This window comes from Vipera berus (assembly GCF_964194415.1).
Source record: "Vipera berus genome assembly, chromosome: 5".
Classification (NCBI taxonomy): domain Eukaryota; kingdom Metazoa; phylum Chordata; class Lepidosauria; order Squamata; family Viperidae; genus Vipera; species Vipera berus.
The window spans coordinates 99,928,020-99,955,977 of NC_138207.1; the positions used below are offsets into that span (position 1 = coordinate 99,928,020).

Below are 27,958 nucleotides of genomic sequence, written 5' to 3' on the forward strand. Positions count from 1 at the left end.
TCATATGATTTAGGTTCCACATCCTTTATCATCTTTGTAGATCAAGGTGGCTCGCACAGTTGAGTTGGAGGTTAGCAAGCCTGCGTTTGAGACCCGAGTGCTGCTGTGGGTTGGTGTGAGCTCCTGTCCTTCACTAAAGCTCCTGCCAGGAACATAAAAAGATCTCCCCTGTTGCAACAGTGATGTCATTGGCTAATACTTTCAATCTGGAAGCACCTCGGTGAGTGCAACGAGATCAACTTGTTCCGTCTCTGCACGCTTTCTAGGATCTCAGCATATATATATATTCCTTCATTGTGGTGACAGTGACACATTAACTGGGTTTCTAACAGTACAGAACGTAGAATAATAAGAGTTGGAAAGGGACCTTGGAGGTCTTCAAAATGAGAAACCTTTCTCTTTTTTAATGTTCTGCAATGGATTATGGCAAATGGACATTTTCAGAAACTTGAGTTGACCGAAGAGTTATATCATGGGGCCAATGGCTGAAGACCAATATGTAATCCTCGGCCTAATTGCCCCAGAAATGGAGATGCCCAGAACACGCTTGTGATTTCAGTACTGCAAGCTGTCGACACTCCTCGTTCTGGTTTAAACCATTATCACTAACATTCACCATGAAATGATGGCTGTTCCAAATTCCCATTGTGAAACATTTTTCACCAAGCCGCATGTCAGAAGCTGTGCTCTCTGGCCAGTGATATTCAGGAAACACAACTCAGAACTGTTTGTATCCAGTGAAAAACATCTGACACATTGCAGGAACAAGGTTGTTTTTTTTTCCCTCACCGTGGCAACGTGTTTGCTTCATTAGTCCACAAAAATAGGGCTGTAAATTCCTGAAGGAGCGTGTGTTTTAAAACCAACTTTACACAGTGTTCCGAGCAGAGAAAAGATCTATTTTAGACAAGAGAATTGTATAAGCGGTGTAATTTTTATGGAGTCCCAAAGCTTTAAAAATATATAAAGGTAAAGGTAAAGGTTCCCCCGCACATGTGTGCTAGTCGTTTCCAACTCTAGGGGCCAGTGCTCATCTCCATTTCAAAGCCGAAGAGCCAGCGTTTGTCCAAGGGCGTCTCCGTGGTCATGTGGCTGGCATGACTAGATGCCAAAGGCGCACAGAACACTGTTACCTTCCCACCGTAGTGGTCCCTATTTTTCTACTTGCATTTTTACATGCTTTCAAACTGCTAGATTGGCAGAAGCTGGGACGAGTAACAGGCGCTCACTCTGTTACACGGCACTCGGGATTCGACCTGCCAAACTGTCGACCTTCTGATCGACAAGCTCAGCGTCCTAACCCACTGAGCCACCGCGTCCCCTTTAAAAATATATAAAATTATACAAATTCAAGCTTCATATGGTGTCAGAGGAGATTATGAAAGTTGCGTTCATGAAAAACCGGTCACAATGAAGAATTGTAAAACTCAAACCAAGTTAAGCACTTTGACACCCTACTGATTTTCAAAGGGTGCTGAAACATGCATTTTTAGTGGTGTCCCAAATACTCAAGATGGAGATTTACACATAAATAGAACACAGAATAATAAGAGTTGGAAGGGACCTTGGAGTCTACTAGTCCAATCCCCTGCTATCCTATACCAGGGGTCAGCAACCTGAAACAGTGAAAGAGCCACTCGGAACCGGTTCCCTCACAAAAGGAAAAACTGGGAGCCGCAAAAAATGTGTGCACATGCGCATACATGCGCGCATGCGCAGAACAGGGTTTGACTGAAGAGTGGAGCCAAGGCGAGATATGCACCTACCCTGCATATTTGAATTGATTGGTTGAACTTTTTTAGTCCCACTTTTTTTTGGGGGGGACTGCACATGGCAGAGGACTGGGAGCCGCAGGAGATGGCTGAAAGAGCCGCATGCGGCTCCGGAGCCACGGGTTGCAGACCTGTGTCCTATACCATTTCAGATAAATGGCTGTCCACTCTCTTTTTGAAAGCCTTCAGTGATGGGACCACTCATAACTTCTGAAGGCAAGCCATTCCATTAGTTCATTGTTTTTACCGTTAGGAAATTTCTCTTAATTCTGTGTTGCTTCTCTCCTTGGTTAGTTTCCATCCATTGTTTCTTGTCTTGTCTTCAGGTGCTTTGGAAAATAGTTTGACCCCCTCCTCTTTGTAGGAGCCCTTCAAATATTGGAACACTGCTACCATGTCACCTCTAATGCTTCTTTTCTAGAAGACCAGACATACCCAATTCCTGCAACCGTTATTCATTATGTTTTATCCTCCAGTCCCCTAATCATCTTTGTTGTTCTTCTCTGCACTCTTTCCAGAGTCTCAACATCTTTTTTATATTCTGGTGACCAGAACTGAATGCAGTATTCTCAGTGTGGTCTTACTAAGGCTTTGTAAAGCCTTAGAGATGATTTGATCACCAGATACTATTATTTATTTATTTATTTTATTACATTTCTATACCGCCCTTTCCCGAAGGACTCAGGGCGGTTTACAGGGTAATTAAAAAACCGAAATACAAAAGTTAAAACAGATTTAAAAAGAAAAAAATTGTATGTGCCCCTGTCAAATAAAACCCGTTAAAATAAGATTGATCCTCAGCCTGGGCCAGAGAGCTCGAAGAGCCAGGTCTTCAGGCCCCGGCGGAATGAACGGAGGTCGGGGGCAGTCCTCAGCTCCACTGGCAGCTAGTTCCAAAGGGCAGACGCCCCCACTGAGAAGGCTCTATCCCTGAGTGTTACCCGCCGGCAATCTCTTACCGGTGGCACCCTGAGAAGACCCTCCCTGTGGGAGCGCACTGGACGAAGGGAACTTGATGCCGGCAGCAGGTGTTCCCTCAGATATCCCGGACCCAAGCCATTTAGGGCTTTATAGGTCATCACCAGCACCTTGAATCTCACCCGGAGGGCAACTGGAAGCCAATGCAGCTCGCGGAGTAGAGGTGTTACATGGGAGTATCGGGAAACCCCCATCACAACTCGCGCGGCCGCATTCTGCACCAGCTGAAGCCTCCGAGTGGTCTTCAAGGGCAGCCCCATGTAGAGAGCGTTGCAGTAGTCTAAACGGGAGGTCACGAGCGCATGAGTGACTGTGCGTAGGGCATCTCGGTCCAGGTAGGGTCGCAACTGGCGCACCTGGCAGTCAAATCAAATTGGAAAGGCAGTGCAAATTGTTGAATCAAATGCCTCCAAATCAGGACCAGATCTAGATTTAAAAGACCACTCCTAATAATAAATGTGACTCAAGTTTTCTGAATGGGAAACCTGAACCCAACCAAAGATTTGAGTCCAATTGTAGCTGATCAAGCCTTAATGCTTAGACATATACAAAGTGCTTCATGTCCCCTGTAATTCTCTAAATACTCATATGGAAATAAGTCTGGTTAATAAGACTTTCTCCCAAGTAAGTGTGTATAGGATTATAACCTTCAGCTGAATGATGTACTGTAAAATTATTCTAATAATCCCTGAAATGCATTGGCTACATTGTCCCAAAGCTGTATTTTAGAGGAATTTAACTGAAATTACTGAAGAAATCTCTAAGGTGTGAAAGCTTTGGCCATCAATTCCCCTGAGAATCACAAATTAGTTGTCTGGGTTGGGGGGGGGGGAAGTGCATGTTCCACACTAGCACTCAACTGTATTTTTCACATTTTCAGGAAAAAACAAACAAACTTTTGTCTGGTACCCACCAGAGCATTTTCTTCCAACTTGGATCTGCCCTCCTGCAAGTCCTCAATTTTCTAGCCTACAGGCTTTAAACATGATTGGAAGATGCCCAGTTGTTGAGTTGCAAACCCCCCCCCCCACACACACACACACCAACTTGGTAACCTTCTCCAAAGCTCTTGGAAGTGCTAGATCAGTAAGACCTGAAGGACCGCAGAATCGGAACCCCTGTTTAAGTTACAACAGACTGGTTGGGATGACCCTCAGCTTCCATACCTGAAGGCCTTCCAGTTTTTACGGGCAGTTCAGCTTTCAGAGAAGCAGTCAATATGAGATGAAACAAGCCAACGAAGGCATCGTTCGTGGCTTCTGTGTTCCAGGTTCCAAAGGCTTGTAGACCTCTTTCAGGTTGAGCTAATGTCCAATAAGTCTAAATACTTCAATTATCCCTGTTTTGTTTTCTTCTTTTGAATGGGTCTTCTCAGTGCATTTGAATGTTTAAATGCATCCCCTTCTTCCTTGACATTTAGGAAAACTAAAGGTTGTTTTGAATGGAGGGGGAGGGATGTGATTAACGGCTCCCTGCAATGTCAGCTATGCTGTAGGACAGGGGTCTTCAAACTCGGCCCTTTTATGACTCATGGACTTCAATTCCCAGAATTCTTCAGCCAGCGTGCCTGGCTGAGGAATTCTGGGAGTTGAAGTCCATGAGTCATAAAAGGGCCGAGTTTGAAGACCTCTGCTGTAGGACAACACATTCCCTTGTCCAAACCCCCATAAATAACAAGACCAATATTGCAAAAAGCCTAAAATGTAGAAATGACATCAGAATACAGCCTCGAGACCGGTGAATGAAAAGAATAGCATATGTTTGTTTTTTGTTTTGTTTTTTATATATATATACTGTATATATATATAAATCCACTTAGGTAAAGATTTTCAATCTGACGAGAGTCCTTTTGAAGCAAAGCCTGTGTCCTCTCCAGATCTCGTAGCTTCTCAAATGGATTCACTGGATCTGCCCCGCCCCGCCCCCCCAAGAGGAGAACTGTCATCTTCTCTACACAGGAGGTCCAACCAAAGGATTGAGTCAGAGCAGGAATCCTTCATCCCGCCCATCCATACAACTCTGCAAACATGGCTTCCATGTAAAAATAAAAAATAAAAAATAAACCTCACGAACAACATACTTCAATTTGTCAACATGCACAACATTCCCTGAACAGGTTTTTCAGTATCAACATCGTCTCGCAGGCCTTCCCAGCGCTCCACCCTTAAGATATAATTATTTGGCATCGTGGGACTTTTCCCCCCCCCACCCTCCGCAGGCACTGATCGACATTTGGAATGTAACATTCTAACTTCAAAATATTGTAAAGAAAAAGGAAATCAGAAAATAAAGGCAGTGGTCCTGATAGGGACGCCACTGACAGGAAGTTGGTGTCGCATGCCCTGGTCTTCATCCATCAGCATGCTTCAGAAGGCTGGAGGTGAGAATGTATCTCCTTCGAGCAAAACCATGTTGAAAAACAATTCGCAAAACTTAAGAGCAGGAGGCCACCTGGCGTTTTGACCAAAGACATATAGTGGCTTGACGTTCTAGATGTGTTCAAGGTTTTCTAAGCCTCAGAGATCCCTTTCCTTTCCCTTTACAATCAAGGTGCAAAGAATGAAGATCGATTAGTCTTCCCAGCTAGTTTTTATCTTGGGAAATAAAAGCCGGACTTCACTGCATCAATATCAGAAATCAGCATCTTAGCCAGGTAAATCCCAAAAATCTAATGAAAAACGGGGGGAGAGAGAGAGAGAGAGAGAGAGAGAGAAAGAGAGAGTAATCCAATTTAGAACAGATAACTGATTTTACAGATTTCCCCAAATAACAACAGAAACCAATATTATCTCGTTGGCTCCTTCATGTTCACAAAGGCACAAATGACCAGGCTAAAATTATCCTACTTTGGAGACATATAGGCCTACTTCTCTGGAGAAGACTCTGATGCTTGCTGGGAGGAGGAGGAGGAGGAGGAGGAGGAGGAGGAGGAGGAGGAGGAGGAGGAGGAGGAGGAAGAAGAAGAAGAAAAGGAGGAGGAGGAGGAGGAGGAGGAGGAGGAGGAGGAGAAGAAGAAGAAGAAGAAGAAGAAGAAGAAGAAGAAGAAGAAGAAGAAGAAGAAGAAGAAGAAGAAGAAGAAGAAGAAGAAGAAGAAGAAGAAGAAGAAGAAGAAGAAGAAGAAGAAGAAGAAGTTGGAAGGGACCTTGGAGGTCATCTAGTCCAACCCCCTATCCTATCCTATCCTATCCTATCCTGTCCTGTCCTATCCTATTTTCTATTCTATTCTGTTCTCTTCTCTTCTCTTCTCTTCTGCTCTGCTCTGCTCTATTCCCGGGATATTCAGAACATCCCATCTCTTTCCATGGGGGGTGAACTATTACCCCCCGTACATAGGGCTCGCAACTTGGGAGTCCTTCTAGATTCACGGCTCACTTTGGAAGACCATATAGTAGCTGTGACTACGGGGGCCTTCGCCCAGGTTCGCCTGGTGCGCCAGCTGCGGCCCTATCTAGACCCGGATGCTTTATGTACGGTCACTCATGCACTCGTGACCTCTCGTCTGGACTACTGCAACGCTCTCTACATGGGGCTACCCTTGAGGACCACTCGGAGGCTCCAACTGGTACAGAATGCAGCCGCGAGAGTTGTGTTGGGAGTCTCCCGATACTCCCATGTTACACCTCTGCTCCATGAGCTGCATTGGTTACCAGTTGTCTTCTGGGTGAGATTCAAGGTACTGGTAATGGTGTTTAAGGCCCTACATGGCATGGGTCTGGAGTACCTTAGGGAGCACCTGCTGCCGGCATCAACTTCCCTCCGCCCTGTGCGTTCCCACAGAGAGGGCCTCCTCAGGGTGCCACCGATCAGAGAATGTTATTTGGTGGCCCCCAGGGGGAGGTCCTTCTCTGTGGGCGCCCCGGAGCTATGGAATCGGCTGCCGGTTGAGCTCTGGATGGCACCCAACCTTCGCTCCTTCCGTCGTGATCTGAAGACACTCTTATTTGAACAAGCCGGCCTGGCCTGATGGGGGATGGGTTGGGTTTTATGGTTATTTTTAATATTTGTATTTACTGTTTTTAGTCGGGCATATGTTTAATTTTCTTTTAACTTTTGTATTTTTGTATTTTTTATATATTTGCCCTGTTCACCGCCCTGAGTCCTTCGGGAGAAGGGCGGTATATAAATAAAATTATTATTATTATTATTATTATTATTATTATTCCATTTTCTACTCCATTCCATTTTATACTCAAAATCATGTTAGAAAACTCCCCCCCCCCAAGCCCCTACAAAGCCCATTTGGCCTACAAAACAGGACAGGTTGTGAAGTTTTTAGCTCAAACTCGTTTGGAATGAAATGTTTTGCAGATGAGGGGAACGAGGGTTAACCACCCTCAGCAAGTTGGGGAATGCACACATGTAAACATGTAGTCTGCAGCCACTCACCTGCAGTAACGAAATCGCAACGAAGACACCTGCAACGATGTAAATATTTCTGGGCAGCCAGGCTTCCAAGGCAGCGATGCAGCCCTTCGTGAAGATTCGTTCCTCCCAATTCGACAAAGACTGGAAGACAAAAGGGAGATGGTGAGAGGGAGGACCCAAAGGAAGATTAGCACTTGGATGGAGACCCACAGCAAATTCCAGAACAAGAGAACTCTTCATTTATTTATTTAGATTTTTTTTGGTTGGGTTGGTTGGTAGGTTAGTTGATTTGTTTGGCTGGTTGGTAGGTTAGTTGGTTGGTAGGTTAGGGTTGGTTGGTAGTTGGTTGGTTAGTTGGTAGGTTGGTTTGGCTGGCTGGTTGGTTGGTTTGGCTTAGTTGGTTGCTTACTTGGTAGGTTGGTAGGTAGGTACGTTGGTTGGTTGGTTGGAAGGATGGACGGATGGATGGATGGTAGGTTGGCTGGTGGAAAAATCCCCTAAGACAATGGCAAACCATTTCTGGATGTTGCCAAATATACAGGTAGTCCTTGACTTATGATGACAATTGGGACTAGAATTTTCAATGTTAAGCAAGGCAATTGTTAAGTGAGATGCACCAGATTTTACATCCCTTTTTGCCATGGTTGTTCAGCAAGTCACCGCAGTTAAGTGAAAAGTGACGTTATTAAGTTATTATTGTCGTAAGAATGGCTGATGGTCCGATTCCGAAAGATCTCCTGTATGGAGAACTAGTGCAGGCAAAGCAACCCAGAGGGAGACCAGACTTGGGAATGGACATTAACAGCTGGGAAAACTTGACCTCTGATCGCTCAGCTTGGAGACTAAAGACACAGCATGGCCTTCTCCAATTGGAAGAGACACTTGTGCGGCAGGGTGAGGCAAAGAGGCAGTCCCGGAACCAACGAAATCTGGGGGCTGGACAGGAGACAGATTGTATCTGCCCTCAGTGTGGAAGGGACCGCCACTCTGGAATTGGCCTTTTTAGCCACACCAGATGCTGCTTTAGGACCTCTTTCCAGAGCACAATACCATAGTCTCTCGAGACTGAAGGATGCCAATGATGTCTGTGAATGATGATGAAGCGAATCTGCCTTTCGCCATTCATTCACTGTGCTTGTCAGAAGCCTGGTGGGAAGGTCGCGCAGGGCCATCGCCTGACCCTGGGACCCCACAACCGTCATGTATACATGCCAGTCACCATCGCCTGAATTTCGATCATGTGAGCCTAAGAATGCTGTAATGGTTGTAAATGCGAGGACCGATCGTAAGTCCCCTTTTTCACTGCCGTCGTAACTTCAAATGATTGCTAAATGAATGGTTGTAAGTTGAGACTTAGTGTACTCCCTGGGATGTGATGCAACCCACCGTTGAGGTAGGATTCCATATTTTTTCCAGTAAAGGCTCAAAGAACAAGAACAGGAAACGATGTACTTTGCTTACTAAAATGCTTACATTTTAGTAATTTTCCTAGAAAAAGCTAAATTCAGCAGAATAAACCCCATATTTGGGGCCTTTTGCTCAGCTAATGTCATCAACGCGATGGATATGTGTTACTCAGCAAAATTTCTCCAAACTGCTACCAACAATTTATCAAGACAGCCAGAAATGAACTGAATTGAACTGAGCTGATAAGAATTCCATGCAGGTATTTCTTTTGGGGAACGCTGGAGGGCGTGTCTTTCTTCCACCAACATTGAACTCTAAAACTTCCTCTTTCCGTTATGTATTCAAGAAGGACAGTGATTAATATTTATATGTTACTTATAGAGTGTAGAGCTCTATATGTATGTCGTATATAGTATGTTTTAAGTGTGTGTTATGTGTGTGTACACTTTGAGAGCAAGCCACTACATTTCATTTTTAGCGCGTGCCGTTGTGCCCGCAATAAAAAATGACAATAAACGTTATCTAGTAAATCAAAAATCTAAATTATCCCTCTAAATATCTTGACTCAACCAGACCATCTGGCAGAATCCAAACAGCAGGCAGAAAGCCAGTGGTCACCAGACCGAAAGCGAGGCTGAGAAAATCTGAGTTTTGGTGTGGGATTGAACTAGGCTCCATGCCGGCTTACTGTGATAAATAAAGAGGACCTGGAGGAAAAACCCTTCCCATCCACCTACATGAATTATTTCAAGGAGAAGACAAAAAAACATACTGTGCTATTTCACAAAATTAAAACGCTGGAGGATCTGAAAGCCAGCTTGATCCTTAGGAGGGCATCCAAAGCTCTAAACAAAAGTGGTAATTTGCCCCAGTTCTGATAGTCACAAGGCCCAAGGAACCAGTTTGTTAAAACACTACAGGTTTCTGATGCTGCTTCATTTCACCGGTTGTACAAATAGACCGCACACTACACAAGCATGGATGGAAGAAGTCTTCTGTGCTTTAAGTCTGTGCTGACCCCAAATGACTGAAAGATCTACCCATTCGCCAAGCTGCTGGTGATTTGGGAAAGGCTATAGAAATAGAACTAGAAATATGAAAGCAACTCCTTTCCTACATGGGAATAACATGTTTCATCAGCTAATCATCCTTCTTCTTCTTCTTCTTCTTCTTCTTCTTCTTCTTCTTCTTCTTCTTCTTCTTCTTCTTCTTCTTCTTCTTCTTCTTCTTCTTCTTCTTCTTCTTCTTCTTCTCCTCCTCCTCTTCCTCCTCCTCCTCCTCCTCCTCCTCCTCCTCCTCCTCCTCTTCTTTCTTCTTTCTTCCCCCCCACCCAAGTGCCCCTATCTTCCACAGAATGCCAGGTGGTAAAAGGATATGAGAAGTGAGGAAACGGAGAATTAGGAAATACTCACCATATTTCTGACGTCGTAGCCACACTGGGTATTCACCACATTTTGCTGAAGAGAGAGAAGAAAAGGACTTGACATAACTTTTTACAACACTTTCGAGGAGAGATTTATTTTGCCTTCCCACCAAGGATTCTCAATGACACTGTTTTTGCTCCAATTTTCCAACATAGCAATAATAGCGATAGCACTTAAACTTATATACCCCTTCACAGTGCTTTATTGCCCTCTCTAAGCGAGGGTCAGCCTATTTCCCCCAAGAAACTAGGTCCTCATTTTACTGACCTCGGAAGAATGGAATGCTGAATCAGCCTTGAGCCGATGAGAATCGAACTGCCGAACTGCGGGCAGCCAGCAGAAGCAGCCTGCAGTACTGCATTCTCACCACTGCACCACCATGGCTCAATTTTGTGATTATTGGATTAAAAAACAGGGAACAGACCAAAATTGTCCCACAATATTCCAGATCTGAAATAGACCTGAACATGGAGCTCTGTAAATCCTTCAGTGTTAATCTACACTGATTCTGTAAATGGATCAATCTGGTAAACAGATTAAGCGTCAAACAGACTTCTTTGGCATTGCACATGAGGGAACCTCTGCATCGGCCATTCATAGATTTTTGCATGGCTTTTGCACTCATCTATCTGCAAGTATTAATGTTCTGACTAGGGGGCACAGCAAAGCAGACAACAGGAGGTTGGACTGACCAATCAGCAAGCATGACATGCACATCTACACCGGGGGTCTGCAACCTTGACAACTTTTAAGACTTATGGACTTCAGCTCCTCGAATTCCTCAGCCAGCTATGGTGGCTGACGAATTCTTGGAGCTGAAGTCCACAAGTCTTAAGAGAATTCCTCAGACAGCTATGGTGGCTGAAGAATTCTGGGAGCTGAAGTCCACAAGGTTGGAGACCCCTGCTCTACACAATGCCCAGTTGGTCCTCAGGAGGTGTTTGCACTGACCCATCTGCAACCATCTGCAAACTACGCTAACCCTTTTCAGCACGTATGTGGCAAGAGAAACAGGCAGTTGCGGGCAATTCTATAAATCAGCCTTGACGCATGTTGCATGATCGATTCTTATGCCAGAGACCAAAACTGAAATAGGCAAAGCAGCCCTGGAAAATGATAGAGTAGCATCAATTTGCTTTCAGTTGATTACCTTCTCATGCATTCAGTCTTTGATTAAAAAAAATACAGATAAAGAACAAATGAGAGAATGTATGATAAAGAGAGCTAAAACAATTTTTATTTTAATTCCATTTATATTCCGCCCTTTTCCGAAGACTCAGGGCAGCTTACAAGCTTAGCAGTAGCCTTCATTCTATTGGTTGCAGTTAGAGATGGGAAGGCCTGGGTGGGGGGGAAAAACCTGCAAGAATTGGATAAAAAACAGGTCTTTTTTCTGTTCCCCCCCCCAAACAGCTTATTTTTCCAGACTGGGACAAGAAGACAGCAAGTAGCTCACCGCAGGATCTTGGATACAACAGGAGAAGGGGACTCCGCATCTTTCCCGACTTTTGCTCGCACTGCTACAGTTGAAGTAAATGTTGAGGTTCCAATCGTTTGGACTCTGAGCACCGCAACATTGGTTCTGCAGGAGAGAAAACGAAAGAGGGAAAACGCATTTTGAGCATCCGATATGCGCAACAACAACTACTGAGAGAGGCCAGGAAGAAGCCAAGCGACATTAGACAGCTTTAAAATAGCGGTTAATTCCAGAGCAGAAGCCTAGATTAAAAACAATTAACACAGCATCATCCTAGGAAAAGTAATGAATCATAATAGAGCTTGGAGGGACCTTGGAGGTCTTCTAGTCCAGCCCCCTGCTCAAGAAGGAGACCCTGTCCCATTTCAGACAGGTGGCTGTCCACTTTCTTCTTAAAAACCTCCAGTGACAAAGCACCCACAACTTCAGAAGGCAACTTCTGTTCCACTTGTCCTCACTGTTAGGAAGTTTCTCCTTAATCCCAGGTTGCTTCTCTCCTTGATTAAAAATGGAAGTTTTTAAGAAGAGATTGGACAACCATTTGTCTGAAATGCTATAGGGTTTCTTGCCTGAGCAGGGGGTTGGACTAGCAGAACTCCAAAGTCCCTTCCAACTCTGCTATTCTATTCTATTCTATTCTGTTCTGTTCTGTTCTATTCTGTTCTATTCTATTCTCATATTCTAATTCTATTCTATTCTATTCTATTCTATTCTATTCTATTCTCACATTCTAATTCTATTCTATTCTATTCTATTCTATTCTGTTCTGTTCTGTTCTCACATTCTAATTCTATTCTATTTCTATTCTATTCTATTCTATTCTGTTCTATTCTATTCTATTCTATTTCTATTCTATTCTATTTCTATTCTATTCTATTTCTATTCTATTCTATTCTATTTCTATTCTATTCTAATTGTATTCTATTCTGTTCTGTTCTATTCTGTTCTCATATTCTAATTCTATTCTATTCTATTCTATTCTATTCTATTCTATTCTGTTCTCACATTCTAATTCTATTCTATTCTATTCTGTTCTGTTCTGTTCTGTTCTCACATTCTAATTCTATTCTATTTCTATTTCTATTCTATTCTATTCTATTCTATTCTATTCTATTCTATTCTATTTCTATTCTATTTCTATTCTATTCTTATTCTATTCTATTCTATTCTATTCTATTCTATTCTAATTCTAATTCTAATTCTATTCTATTCTGTTCTATTTCTATTTTATTTCTATTCTAATTCTATTCTATTCTATTCTATTCCATTCTATTTCTATTCTATTCTATTCTATTCTATTCTATTCTATTCTATTCTATTCTATTCTATTCTATTCTATTCTATTCTTGGTTTGTCTTGTCTTCTGGTGCTTTAGAAAATAAGTTGTCCCCATCTTCTTTGTGGCAGCCTCTGGAATACCGTGATCTTGTCACCCGTAGTCCTTCTTTTCTCTAGACTGGCCATACCCAAATCCTGCAAATGTCATTCATATATTTTGTCCCCGAAGCCCTTAATCATTTTAGTTGCTGTTTTTTGCACTTTTTTCCCCAAAGTCTCAACATCTTTTTTGTAATGTGACCAAAACTGGATGTGTCTTACTAGGGTTTTATAAAGCAATTCTAATACCTTGTGTGATCTTGATTCTGTGCCTCTGTTTATACAGCCCAGGATTGTATTAGCTTTTTTGGTGGTGGCTGCACACGGCTGGCTTGTGTTTAAGTGATCGTCCACTAGGGCTCCAAGGTCCCTCTCACAGTTACTATTTTGGAGCCAGGTCTTGCCTAATCTCTACTTGCACCATTGGTTTTTTTCCTGCCTAGGTGTAAAACCTTCCTTTTCTCCACTGTAAAAGACTTACAACCCGTTGCTTAGTGACTCTTTCAAGTTATGACCTGCCAGAAAAACAGGACTTAAGATTCCAAGAATCACCCCACCAGCATAATGACATGATCACACTTCAGATATAGCCCTATTTAGGGTCGTTTGCAGTGTCTCCTGATCACATGACCCCATTTTAGAAGATTTTGTCTTCCTTCCAGTTGTGGGAGTTCCTTCCAGTTTTCAGCAAATCTCCACTCTTGCAAACAATGGGTGGCCTTAATAACCGCAGCATTAGCTTCGCATCACTGCGTTTGCTTAATGACCACCACAAAGGTTGTAAAATCATGTGACCGACCTCTTTTATGACCGTCACAACTTGTAATGGGTAGTAGGCTCCATTATATTCATAGCTGACGGATGATCTGTACCACCTTGTTACTATTCCCAGGAAAAATGACACAGGTGGGACCGTGAAGATCAGGAGCTAAACTTAGCTTCCACGGACAAAAGTCTTTCAGAGGCCCCCCCAAAAAATGGTTAAGAGAAGTAAAACGTGGCTATTTTAATCTTTTGTCATCTCACTGTCTCCTGACGAGTTGCTACGGTAAAATAGGAATCAGTCCTGGCAGAGATCTGAAGAGATAGCTTGCAAGGGCTTTGGAAATTATGCTGAAGGTCACATGAAATTAAACAAGAATCTCCAAGCTGCCCAGCACTGTGTTAGGAAGAAGAAAGAGATTTGGAAAGACAACCCAGCGGGATAAAAAAAGCTTCCACAGATGTGCTTCCCCTTCTGTGGTCTTCTGTCATTTGCTAATGTCACCTCCCCTGCCGTTTCTCCTTGATCCAATGCTTCTTTCCTTCCTTCCTTAGAAATGAGGACTTTCTCCTAAGCAACGTGGAGAAATCGACAGGAAAACAATTTGGAAACCTCATTTCTGCGTAGGGGGACAGCTGCACATGCCAAATATTGGACAGAAAAAGGAAGAAGGAATATTGAAATTGAATGAGTTGACAGAAATTGTGAAATTAATTGCGTTGATTTGAGACAATGGTTTGGACAAGTTCAGAAGAGAAGGGAAGGTTTTTGTTGAAGCTTCTGGGAGTCAAATATAATAATGGGACTATTAACAGAGGACTTTGAAGTTTATTTTTAGGGGTAAAGAGTTACAGCTTTCTTACACTGAACAGATATTGGACTGAGTCTATGGACAGACAATAGATTTATATATTAGGGATATTTGTTAAGAGAAAGAGATGTAAAATAGTGATTTAGCAAGCGTAGGTGGAAAATGTATAACTATTTGTAGACCCCTAATGCAAGAAGGAGGGAGGGCAGACCTATTAGATTTCAGACACATATATCAGCATTCAACCAGGGTGGAAGATAAATGCTTACTGTTAATTTTATATTTGTAATATACAGGTTTTTTTTCTTTTTAGTGACTTGTTTGTAATCATTTTTTTAATTTTGTATTTTTATCTTTGGGAAAAAGAGGAAGGAAGGAAGGAAGGAAGGAAGGAAGGAAGGAAGGAAGGAAGGAAGGAAGGAAGGAAGGAAGGAAGGAAGGAAGGAAGAAAGAAAGAAAGAAAGAAAGAAAGAAAGAAAGAAAGAAAGAAAGAAAGAAAGAAAGAAAGAAAGAAAGAAAGAAAGAAAGACACCACCAGCATCCCTACTGGCTCCATCTTTTAAACCAAAATGTGATGCCGATTACCCAAGGTTAACCAAACAACTCACCAGTTTTTGCAATGAATCAATGATGTTTTGCAAGTCAATGTCATCTCTGTAGGCCTTAATGTTGTTTTTGAAGAAAGTCTCTATTCGGTCTTTCACCCAGTCCTGGAACAAGAACGCCAGCACAGCCAATGCCAACTCTAGAATGAAAATGATCACGATGGTCCCACAGAACTACAGCAAAGAGAGAAGGAAGGGAGAGAAGAGAAAGAGACAAGGCAATTTTAGGAAGGGGAAGAATGCTTCCATCCAAAACAGAAGAAAGCCAGTCGAGGGGTCCTTGGTGCTCTCTGAGCTTGGTTGCAGATGTTTCCTTACCCAAAGTAGGCAACGTCATCGGTGCTACTCATCATCATGAACATCTTTGGGCCCTTGGTGCTCTCTGAGCTTGGTTGCAGATGTTTCCTTACCCAAAGTAGGCAACGTCATCAGTGCTACTCATCATCATGAACATCTTTGGGCCCTTGGTGCTCTCTGAGCTTGGTTGCAGATGTTTCCTTACCCAAAGTAGGCAACGTCATCGGTGCTACTCATCATCATGAACATCTTTGGATCCTTGGTGCTCTCTGAGCTTGGTTGCAGATGTTTCCTTACCCAAAGTAGGCAACATCATCAGTGCTACTCATCATCATGAACATCTTTGGGTCCTTGGTGCTCTCTGAGCTTGGTTGCAGATGTTTCCTTACCCAAAGTAGGCAACATCATTGGTGCTACTCATCATCATGAACATCTTTGGGTCCTTGGTGCTCTCTGAGCTTGGTTGCAGATGTTTCCTTACCCAAAGTAGGCAACATCATCAGTGCTACTCATCATCATGAACATCTTTGGGTCCTTGGTGCTCTCTGAGCTTGGTTGCAGATGTTTCCTTACCCAAAGTAGGCAACATCATCGGTGCTACTCATCATCATGAACATCTTTGGGTCCTTGGTGCTCTCTGAGCTTGGTTGCAGATGTTTCCTTACCCAAAGTAGGCAACATCATTGGTGCTACTCATCATCATGAACATCTTTGGGTCCTTGGTGGCTGGTGCGCTGATGATGTTACCTAGTTTGGGTAATGAAATGTCTGCAAGAAAACAACCAAGCTCACAGAGCACCAAGGACCCCACAGTCCTCCTCCTCCTCCTCCTCTGCAAACTTCATTCTCTTCTAGCACTGACGATGTTCCCAGTTTGGATCATGAAACGTCTGCAAGAAAACAACCAAGCGCAGAGAGCAACAAGCGTCCTTCATGTCAACCCTGAGTTACAAATATTCTCCTTTATTGGCACCTCCTTCCTTTTGCTTTTCCTCAATTCCAAGCTTTTATTAGAAGCCAGCTAGTTTTCAACAGTGCTCCAGAAATCCAAGCTGATCTTTAGGAGATCATCAGCAATTTAATTGGAAGGTTATTTCACGGAATTGGCCAACTGCATACATAGATTTTTTTCCGCTCCAATCACACAAGGGTATAGATAATTCCCAACTGTGAGATATCTGGCTGTTCCCCATGATTATCTAAGAGAACTTTTGAGTTTGACTCCTGAGCCAAAGGTGCTTGTTCAGGAGGCAACTGGACTTTCTTGTTTTTCTTTGAAGACCTTTCGTTTCTCATCCTTTGGGACAGCCATGGACCTGGATGACCTAGAGTCCTAGACATTTGGCTCCTGATGTGATAGATGGAAAAGGTTCCCCTTTTTCAGACAAAAAAGTCTGAAAATCCTTGAAACAGGTCAAGACTTTTCCTGCAGAAAAGAGGTGTCAATTTTCACAAGGAAAATAAAAACTCACCATGCCCTCCCATTCTGTTACGTTAAATAGGTACAAGAATAATCTGATCCCCAGTAATGACTTGAAGGGGTTTTAAAAAGAGGTGCATTGTTAGACTTTCAATTGACAAGTTGGCTTTTGAAAAAGCACCTTTGGGACTGGATGACTGAGAATCTCCCTAGACCAGGGGTAGGCAACCTTGGCTCTTTTTTGACTCGTGGACTTCATCTCCCAGAATTCCTGAGTCAGCATGGCTGGCTCAGGAATTCTGGGAGTTGAGGTCCACGACTCATAAAAGAGCCAAGGTTGCCTACCCTTGCCCTAGACACTTGGCCGATGTTATTAGGAACATTCAGGGTCTCCAAAGTATGAATTCAATTGCCCCAATAAGGCAAAAACAGACCCTCATGCTCAGATTTGGTAGAAATCTTTCTCAGTCATATTGAATTCTAAAAATTTGTTTTTATGGTAAAGAATGTAGGTTGGAACTACTTTTTCAGGTAAGTATGTGAGTTTGTGCTCAGACTTTGGAACCTGGTTTGATTCTGTACTTTATTTTCTCCTAGGGAGCCAACCACAACAAAGTGCTAAATCTCTTTCCCAGGGTAACCGGTTTTAACCACACAGGAACAAATCTGCATCAAAGCAATGACACCACCAGCAATCTAGTCACATACACTTCCTTATATACTTGATCACCTGCTTCTTTCCAGTTGCGTTGGGATTACAACCCCCAGTATTCCCAAAAGCATGACCAAAGGCTGAGTAGTCTGGACAATGCTTTGAGAAAGTTGTGTTCAGTGAAAGGCAATGAAAACCCGGATTTTTCTAAGGCATTGTTCAGAACTTTCCAGTAAAGTGACAGCTGTTCAGTAATGCAATTAGAACTGGGATGAAAAGAAATAGATGGCTACTAGATGGTAGGAAGGTATCTCCTCTTCATCATCTGATGGTGGTTTGGACTTTTGGATTGGATAGTCCAGTAATGTCAAAACGGTTCTGCCCACAGCACAAGCACACCAGAAACCAGCAACTTACAAATTTCAAAAGGCAAATATTTTCCCGCAAGGCTCCCACGCAGCCGGCAAAGCCCAGAACGAACATCACCCCTCCGACGAACAAGATAAGGAACACGGGATCAAAGCCATGCAGGCGCGTCATCTTTGATAGGTCAGACAGCACGCCCTGAAAGGGAACACAAATGAACAAGGATGAAGTCCTGCTGAACTTTCACGTGGGACCTACAATGCAGACATTCCCAACGACAATCCAAAGTGCTGCGAGCACGCCAGGATTCCACAAAAGTACAGAAAAATGTTTATCCTTTGACCACCGGTGCAAAGCCCTATTTTCAGAGAGCCTCGCTTCATTTAATCTGTTTAAATAAGTTTATGGGGATGTAGCAGAGGATGCAAAATAATTATATTGGGGGAGGGGAGAATGGCAGGAAGAGTGGCCAAAGATTGTATGGATGGATGGATGGATCAATCAATCAATCAATCAATCACTCCACCAACAATCCCAGGAATTGCCCCCTTCAAAAAAGTAATATCTTTGTAATATGTGTCAGCTTTCTATCATCTTAAGAGTCTGCAGATATGTTCTACTGCAAAGTCAGAATTCACAAAAGCTAAGAAACAGCTTGCTGAGAATTTGGTTCGTTGGGAATGAAAATAAATGGTGGATTCAGACTAGGAAGGTGGTAGATGACCCTTCTGCTGAGAACTGTTTGAATTCCAAAATACTGAACTACTGGGCTAAAAAAATAAAATCTACAAAAGGATATTTGTTATACAGTCTTTCATTCTGACCTTCTTCCCTCCCTCCCTCCCTCCTTCCCCCTCCTCCTCCATCCATGTTTTTACAAACAATATTTGTCAACAAACTAGTGTTGAAATCCAAGAAAGCTTTTCCCTTTCCAGAGTTGTATTAGGGGTATAACAGAATTCTTATTACACTAAAAGGTTTGTTTTTAATTTATTAAATCAAATTTGCATAGCCATCCATCTCACCCAAAAGCAGCTCTGGGCTTACAGAGAGGCTCATTTTAATGCTGGATTGTGAATGCATCCAATTCTACAATGGACAAATAGAACTCTGAATAAGACTACTCAAAATGAAATGCTAACGCGAGGTTTTTAAACAGGCAAATGGATTTTCAGAATAAAATGCTGCTTGCCACATGCTGTTCCCAAAAGGAATGTGTTTTTACATTTCCCTTAGGCAAGGGGCCAGATCTTATTTACTTCAATATTTTAAATCTTTGGTCCAATAAAACGTGATTTAATATTTACTTTGGATTTTGAAGGGGGGTGGGGGTGGGCATCTAACAGACAATAGTTATTCTCCGTGCACCCAAAAAGCACAGTGCAATTCTATTTCCACTGAAGTTCCACTTTCGGTCACTTTCCCCCAAAAAGACACAAAACAGGGCCATTTCCCACATAATTCTCCAATTCTGCACAACGATGTTTCCCACGAAACAAATTTACTGGAAATCAGGGCATTGTTCAACTAATAAATCCAGAGAACCAGAATGGGTTTCAACTTTTTGATCAGTGTGTCTTTGGTGTGATGGCCAAAACTGGCTCATTTAGGCTCGTGCCTCGGCATGCGTATTTTCCAGTGAGGTAAACCCAGACAGGAAGATCATTTTATTACAGCTTATCGGAATATTCAGACAAAAGGGATTCCTATCGTTCAAAGAGGGAACCCCAATGTTTAGCTTACAACACCTTTCATAGTTAGCATAACAAAGAAACATCCAAAAGGAAAATTGATTGGAGGGGATAAAAGTAACCTCCCCTTTGCATAGGAAATCAGTTGCTTATGTGGTCAAGCATGTTACATATTTGTATCCCACAATACCACACCTGTTTATTAAAATGAGGTCTGACGTCAGGAGAGGTGTAAATTGTAAGGGAAAGGGTTGTTCAGAGTTCACTAAAGAGATAAGGTAAAGGTAAAGGTTCCCCCGCACATGCGTGCTAGTCGTTTCCGACTCTATGGGCCGGTGCTCATCTCCGTTTCAAAGCCGAAGAGCCAGCGTTTGTCCGAGGATGTCTCCGTGGTCGTGTGGCCGGCATGACTAGACACCAAAGGCGCACGGAGCGCTGTTACCTTCCCACCGGAGTGGTCCCTATTTTTCTACTTGCATTTTTTACGTGCTTTCGAACTGCTAGGTTAGCAGAAGCTGGGACGAGTAACAGGTGCTCACTCTGCTACGCGGCACTCGGGATTCGACCCGCCAAACTGCCAACCTTCTGATCGACAAGCTCAGCGTCCTAACCCACTGAGCCACCGCGTCCCTCAAAAGAGATAAACCAGACCCCAATTTGTACTAGCAAACGTTGTCTTATCTTCAGATCATCTTCAGCCTGTTTATCTCTTCAGCTTAGGAATGCCGAAAGCTATTCCTAAATCCCTGTCTGTATTGTACCTGAACAGAGAAAATAATCAATCTGAGGACTGAACTTTTCAGTTTAGGAATGCTAAAAGCTATTCCTAAACTCCTTGAACATTCTTTTAAGAATAGAGAAAATAAGTCAAACCGAAATACTAAACAACTACATTAAGATTTAAAGTTAATGTTAACAAATGTCTCACTTGACAACAGAAATTTTGGGCTCAATTGTGGCCGTAGGATTATCAGTATACATGACAATACAGCTAGTCCTTGACTTATGTTCACATTTGAGCCCCAGATTTCTGTTACTAAGTGAGACAATAAGTGACTTTTGCCCCATGGTGGATGAACAGGGAATGTTTGAAGAATATATCTAAAGTTGAGCATTTCTAAAGTTCTGCTTCAGAAAAGAAATATTAAAAGAAGTGACATCCAACTTTCATCACAGCAGGTGCAGAAAAAAAATAGCAATCCTTCACTTCCTAAAAATTACAAGGATCTTCTTCCCATAATCCATCCTGCAAATATTTCTTCATTTCCTTTCTCATTTTTTACTTTTTCCTTATCCTTTTCTTTCATTCTTCTTCTCTTTCCCTCCCTTCTTTTTTCTTCTTAATTAACTTTATGTTGTCATTTCATTATGTTTTCAATTGAATAAAATTATTTGTTTTAAAAGAAAAAAAAGTTAATGTTCAAAGTCTCCACGTTAGCTAAAAATTACGAAACTCATGTCTGTCATTTGTCCCTCCAGATGACAAACCAGGTTTATCGCTGGCCAAGGATCCTCAGCAAGCCAGCCCGTCTGAGAACGAGGAACTAACTATAAGAAGCCTCCACTAGATGGAACAAATGAGCTGAAGATGATCCGGGCATGTTTTTATGGCTGTTTGGAGCGGTGTTTCTGCAGCAGTTTCCTGCTTCTGGGACAACAAAGCCAAAGCAGCAGTTCACTTGACGGCTGTTTATTAACTAGCAATTATTAGCAAAGAAGCCATCAATTCTCTAGGGTTGCTTCTTGTTTTTAGACACCTGGGCATTCAGCGTAAAAGCAAATCATAAAACCCTCGGTTAGAATGAGCTGTTTTAAGCGCAGACTGCAGAAACAACAGCGAGAAAGAAAGGACGGCGAAGAGGGCAGAATGGCGGAGGTGGCTGACTTGACTCCTTTGATCCGGGAGGGAACACAACTGCTTTTATAAAGGGCCGGAAACCCTTTATGGAGGTCTTTTTGTTGTTGTTGTTGTTGTTGTGGTTGAAAACGGAGACAAATCCATTTCCGGATTTGCTGATTAATAAGGGGTTAAATAGGGACGCGGTGGCTCAGTGGGTTAGGACGCTGAACTTGTCGATCGGAAGGTCGGCAGTTTGGCGGGTCGAATCCCGAGTGCCGCGTAGCAGAGTGAGCGCCTGTTACTCGTCCCAGCTTCTGCCCACCTAGCAGTTCGAAAGCACGTAAAAATGCAAGTAGAAAAATAGGGACCACTCCGGTGGGAAGGTAACAGCGTTCCGTGCGCCTTTGGCGTCTAGTCATGCCGGCCACATGACCACGGAGACGTCCTCGGACAAGCGCTGGCTCTTCGGCTATGAAACGGAGATGAGCACCGGCCCCTAGAGTCGGAAACGACTAGCACGCATGTGCGGGGGAACCTTTACCTTTTTACTAAGGGGTTAAATATGAGGAGAAGGGAACCATGTTATGTTATTTAGAAGTGGAGAAACAGTTTGCAACACTAGTTTGTGGAGAAATGTTTTTTTTTTTGGGGGGGAAACTGCAGGAAAGAAGATGAGAAGTCACTTTTTTAAAAGTTTATTTTCTTTCTCTTCATTTTCTATTATTTTCAACTCCTTCCTTCCCTCCCTCCCTTTCTTTCTCCCTCCCTTTCTCTCTCTCTCTCTCCTTCCTTCCTCTCTCCCTCCCTTTCTCTCCTTCCCTTCCTTCCTCCCTCTCTCCCTCCCTCTCTCTTCCTTTCCCTTCCCTTCTCTTCCCCTCCTTCCTTCCTTCCCTCCCTCCCTTTCTTTCTCCCTCCCTTTCTCTCTCTCTCTCCTTCCTTCCTCTCTCCCTCCCTTTCTCTCCTTCCCTTCCTTCCTCCCTCTCTCCCTCCCTCTCTTTCTTCCTTTCCCTTCCCTTCTCTTCCCCTCCCTCCTTCCCTCCCTTCCTTCTTTCCCTTTTCTATATTGTTTCATGTTGATCTTTTAACCTTGTGTGTTTATGCATCTCTGTGTGTTTGTGTATCTGTATATGTGTGAGCGTGTGTGTAAAAGAATAAGCTGTCTAAGCACACCATTCAGTGCAACAATTACTTGGTGCGGTAAACCACCCTAGACAGACCAAGATAGACAACATATCTTCAGCGTGAACACTCCCAATGAATGGAGACCACCACCTGAGAAGCTTTTGGTAACACCCAAGTGGACTCACCTTCTTCTGTGTGTGCTTTTAAGCGTTTGAAGACCATGATCATGTTCTTCCTTAAGTCTACTAAAGACTAACTAAGCATTCCCAATTCTCATGTATCTTTAGAGAAGTTGGTTTCTGGTCCTCTGATCAAACTACACATTCCTTTGTCTCTGAACCTTCACTAATTCCATTTTCATATCTCAGAAAGCGTGACTAGATAACAGGTTGATCTATATTGGCCTGTACGTCTTCCGAAGAACATTCAGAAATTATTTATTTGCTTACTAACAATGATGGAAGGGAAAGACACTAGAACTTGTTCCACAGGACCAACGGCACTCTGCTTTGTAGGAAGGTTAGTCCTGAAGGACATACTCTTGGCAACTGGTTGTTGCAGTTTTTTTGTTGTTTGTTTAAATAACGGCACCACCTATACAAACTGGGGGGGCGGAGTATTTAGCTAGCCAAAAAGGGAAATGGGAACAAATCACGAAGCGACAAGAGCGTCTACAACTCCAGGACGCAAACTGTTCCATGGATTATGCTAGACTTACATTGCCTCCTTGAGGAAGTGATTAAATTAATGGATCAGGGAAATGAGGTGAATATAGTTTACTTGGAATTCAATAAAGTAATGGCTCTTTGGCGTTCCAGAGATGCTGAAATGCCTATTTTTCAAATAGCTGATTTTGAAAATATTTTTTTTTAAAAAAAAGCTATCTTTGCTGCCTACGAAGCACTTCCACCAAGACGCTTTAATTTGCTTTCTATTGGCCTCAAATCACCTCACGAGGGATATCCTTGGTGAATGCGCTGGTTTAAACAAAGGACACAAATTGGCCAGAAAAACATACTTCTGAGTTTAATGGGCAATGGAATGAGTAAGAAGTTGTATATTCAAAGAACGTGGGCCTGAAAACATGAGCCTACTCCTGCTTACTCAGAGGCAAGCCTAGTCATGGTTTAATGAAAAATCCTCCTAGGAAAACATGAAGTTAAAATCCTTACAAATAGGTATTCCTGAACTTAGCAGGGCTTCATTTTGAGACATTTTTAGGATTAGACCAGGGATAGGCAACCTTGGCTCTTTTATGACTCGTGGACTTCAACTCCCAGAATTCCTGAGCCAGCATGGCTCAGTTCAGAAACCTCTCCCTTTCCCCTCAGCACGGCTGGCTTAGGAATTCTGGGAGTTGAAGTCCACGAGTCATAAAAGAGCCAAGGTTGCCTACCCCTAGGTTAGACTAATCTCTGCATTCCTGAGTGAAGAACTGATTTCATATCCATGAATATAATCAGCATGGAGACCGACACATTTTGTCATGTATTCCTTTATTTATCAGTCTTTCTAATCGAGCTCTCTAAAAGTAGACATGTCGTATTTCTGGGAAAGAGACTAGATTCTGTGATGTCTAAAAGATCTTATTTTGCTTACCTTTTCACTCCATGCCCAAAGTCCCGCTCCAAGAAATGCCACACCAGCTAACTAAGAAAAAGAAAAACACAGATATTATTTTGTGTATCCGATGTGCAACAGTCAAAACATGCACGTGTAAAAGCTTCGTGTGATTTCTCGTGTAAATGTTGTAGGTCTATGATGCATGTTGATGGGAGTGGGGTGGAAATAAGATGCCTTGGCAAATTTGCAGCATCGAGATCCACCACTGGACATGGAGTTATCTCATAAAGAGATAATACAATCATTGTATGCTGGATAACCTGGCTCAAACTTCTCAACAGTAGTGACAAATAAGCAATATCCATTCTGGGAGTTAGAAGGAAAAGGACGGAAATGAAACTCACCGCGTTATAAAGATTGTACAAAGCTAGGATGTGGAATACTCTGGGCAACCAATCTCAGACTACTCAGCTGTATGAAAACGAGCAAGAGAAAGGAAGCAAGTAGCAGGGCTGTGTTACTATTATCCTTCTCCTCCTTCCTATTGCCCTCACCGATTAGTATCTTATGCTTTTATCGCTTTGTGGCTTGTATGTAAACTGAGAGCTTAGGCACTGGAGACAAATTCCTTGTGTATTTGTGGGAAGTCAGCCCCCCCCTCCCCAGAGAAGGAAATATTAAAGAGGCAGAAAAGCATGCCCAGTTTTTCTTAATAGCCCCAAGACTCCCTTCCCCCAAGCAGAAACCAGCTCTGTAGAAATGCAGATGTGATAATCCATTCAGGAAGGTTGGAAGCCTCCAGCTAGAAGCTTAGGAAGACAAAGACACCTAAAATCTATACATCCCATCCAAACTCTAAGACAGGATATAATAGGATTAACCCACAGACGCCAAAGGGCACACTCAGACTCAGGTCAAAGTTCATGCCACAGGAACAACTCCAAACAAAAGGCTCCAGAGGGTATAAAAACCCACTCCGTACATGTGCTCGCTCTCTCTTTTCTTCCAGAGCCATCTTCCTGTCTGGCTCTCCTCTTCAATAAACTGCAACCTTCTTTCTAAACCAGTCGCCATGTCGTTTATTCCCCGCTTGGACTGAACCATGATGAAGACTTTTCTTTCAACAGTCCAATCACATTGGGCCAATGACGAATATTCTAATTCTAATTCTAGCCAAAGGAGTGAAGCTTGCTAATTGCAAATACGTGGTTAGGAAGGAAGGCAGGCAGGCCAGGTTTCCTGCATGGAGTGGGAGTCAGGCAAGGAAATGGTGACATTAAAAAAAAAGAAAGAAAGAAACATCAGATTATCTAAAAAATGAAGACGAACGAGGACTCCATCTGGTCGTTGAAGGCACAGGAAGAGAGGGAAGTCTCCGGGAACGAGACAGTTCTGCTATTTTATTTTATTTTTTAAAACAAATGCCCTTTTCACTTTCCAAAGACTAGGAAGACAGCTGAGCTAGCAAGTTAACGTGGCCTTCCTGGGCCCTCTTATCCGCTGCTGACTCCACAAGATTATTGGGAAAGAGACACTCTGCAAGTAAAGATATCAGTATGGGTTATCCAAGCCTACATCTGGTCAAGCTGCCTGCTATTTGCAGGCAGAAGATTTAATCTTCAGCCACAATTCTCTGGAGCTGTAAAGTGGGGGAAAAGATAAGACAGAAGCCCAGGGGGTGTGCAGAAACAATTGAAAGCATTCAGACACCGTCTCAACATTCCCAAAGTTTTCCGAGACCCAAACAACTCTTTCCACTTCAAAAAGAAATTATTCCTTGAGCAAAAAAAAAAGAAAGAGTTTTCCAAGTTAAGAACCGTTTCTAGAAGGGTTGGGACACTTCATGCAAGATGAAGGAACTGATCCAAGCTCCAATATTATAAGGTCAAAATGGCATGGCAATCCCAACATATAACTTGTTGTTGTTGTTGTTGTTCTTTCTCCAGTAATCACTTTTTTTGGAAGGATGACGGAAGGTGGAGAGGGGACATATTAATTCGCAATGTGAAGAGAGAACTGTGAGTAGCTGATGGGAAAAGGGTGTGGACCAGTCAAAGAGGTAATCTACACTTTTACAAAATAACAAAACAAAACATAAAAAGTAAATAAAATAATATATAAAATAAAATAAAATAAAATATAAAAAGTAAACAAAATGATATATAAAATAAAATAAAATGCATCCTTTGAATCCAAAATCTGTTTGCTGAGGAGTGTGTACAGTTGGATCATTCTACCTCACATCTTTCTTTTCTGTAGACGAGAATTTTCTTATCTATTCCCCTTATAAGAGAAATAAACACCAGTCTACAGAAGGAAAAGCAGCACAAAACAGCAAAGGGGGAGGAGAGAGAGAGAGAGAGAGAGGGGGAGGGAGGGAGGGAGGGAGGGAGGGAGGGAGGAGGAGAAATACAGACAGATAATAAGTAAATAGGTAGGTAGGTAGGTAAGTAGGTAGATAGACAGACAGACCTACTTTCAAATAGGACCGGGAACGCTAGTGTTAAAGCCAATTTCCCCCGCTAACCAGAGTACAAAGTGAAATGCAGTACATCTTTTTATTTTTCCATCACACTGGTACATGCTCCACCCTCTTGTCTGTTCAAAGGAAGTTTATTTTGAGCTCAAAACAATCAGCACAGTGGGGCACCATTTCTGCTAATTCACTGTTGCACAAAGTCAGAGAGGAGAACAAAATTTTCACACGAATAAACACTGAGGGGTAATTTAAAAGAGAGAGGGGGGGATATTCAGAGTCAGAGCTAAGGTTATGTTGAATGCAGTTATTAAAACGATTATTGTGGCTACTCTGGAATCAAATACGATGGTCTAGATCAGGGGTAGGCAACCTCGGCTCTTTTATGACTCATGGACTTTAACTCCCAGAATTCCTGAGCCAGCATGGGGGAACAATGGCCCCTTCATGACTCATGGACTTCAACTCCCAGAATTCCTGGGCCAGCCTGGCTCAGCATGGAAACCTCTCCCTTTTCCCTCAGCATGGCTGGCTCAGGAATTCTGGGAGTTGAAGTCCATGAGTCATAAAAGAGCCGAGGTTGCTTACCCCTGGTCTAGATGAAGACCTTCATAAATTAAATGCCTTTTTTAATGTTCCTATTGTGTTTCTATGTAAGATAACAATGGATAGAAACTATTTATTTATTTTATTTTATTTTATTTTATTATTTTATTTTATTTTATTTTATTTTATTTTATTTTATTTTATTTTATTTTATTTATTTTATTTTATTTTATTTTATTTTATTTTATTTTATTTTATTTTATTTTATTTTATTTTATTTATTTTATTTTATTATTTTATTTTATTTTATTTTATTTTATTGGATTTATATACCGCCCTTTCCCGAAGGACTCAGGGCGGTTTACAGGGTACTTAAAACAGTGATCCAAAAATTAAAAACAATTAAAAACAATTAAATTTAATCCCTGAGAATAAAACCCTAATTAAAACTAAAAACTCTCAGCCTGGGCCGGGGAGCTCGAAGAGCCAGGTCTTCAGGCCCCGGCGAAATAAACGAAGGCAGGTGCACCCACAGAGAAGGCCCTCCCCCTGGGTGTTACCCGCCGGCAATCTTTAAATGGTGGCACCCAACTAACCAAGGAGAGAAGCAACCTAGAACTAAGGAGAAACTTCCTGACTGTTAGAACAATTAACTTGCCTTCAGAAGTTGTGGGTGCTCCATCACTGGAGGCTTTCAGAAAGAGACTGTACAACCCTTTGTCTGAAGTGTTCTAGGGCCTCCCACTCAAGGATGGGGTTGGACCAGAAGACCTGCAAGGTCCCTTCCAACTCTTATTATTTTATGTTCTGGATTCTATGTTCTAAAGCATGACAAAATGACCCTGAAAAGCCATTTTGCTGCTTGGCAAGATTTCTTACCTTCTATGCACTTCCCAATTTTGAGCAAGCGTGTCTAGATAAGGAACTCATTTTTCTGTTAGCTCTGAAGAGTATCTTAGTTTATTTGACACGATCCAAACCATCTGTTTGAAGAACATCATTTCTA

General features: G+C 42.4%; 1 protein-coding gene across 3 annotated transcripts in view; it reads right to left on the reverse strand.

Annotated features, from left to right (window-relative positions):
- Positions 1-4,953: 4,953 nt before the first annotated feature.
- The window catches only part of TSPAN14 (tetraspanin 14), a 70,396-nt gene continuing 47,391 nt past the window's right edge, over positions 4,954-27,958 (reverse strand). For 2 of the 3 annotated variants that reach the window (XM_081329761.1, XM_081329762.1), the window contains exons 3-9: positions 23,967-24,017; positions 17,766-17,912; positions 14,983-15,153; positions 11,403-11,528; positions 9,935-9,979; positions 7,137-7,256; positions 4,954-5,418 (exon numbers count right to left, since the gene is read on the reverse strand). In XM_081329761.1, the coding sequence (XP_081185887.1) occupies positions 5,341-5,418; positions 7,137-7,256; positions 9,935-9,979; positions 11,403-11,528; positions 14,983-15,153; positions 17,766-17,912; positions 23,967-24,017 (738 nt within the window). In that variant the 3' untranslated portion in view covers positions 4,954-5,340. Of the gene's footprint in view, positions 5,419-7,136; positions 7,257-9,934; positions 9,980-11,402; positions 11,529-14,982; positions 15,154-17,765; positions 17,913-23,966; positions 24,018-24,912; positions 24,961-27,958 lie in introns of those variants that run through there. The other variant, XM_081329763.1, reaches the window with a different exon arrangement.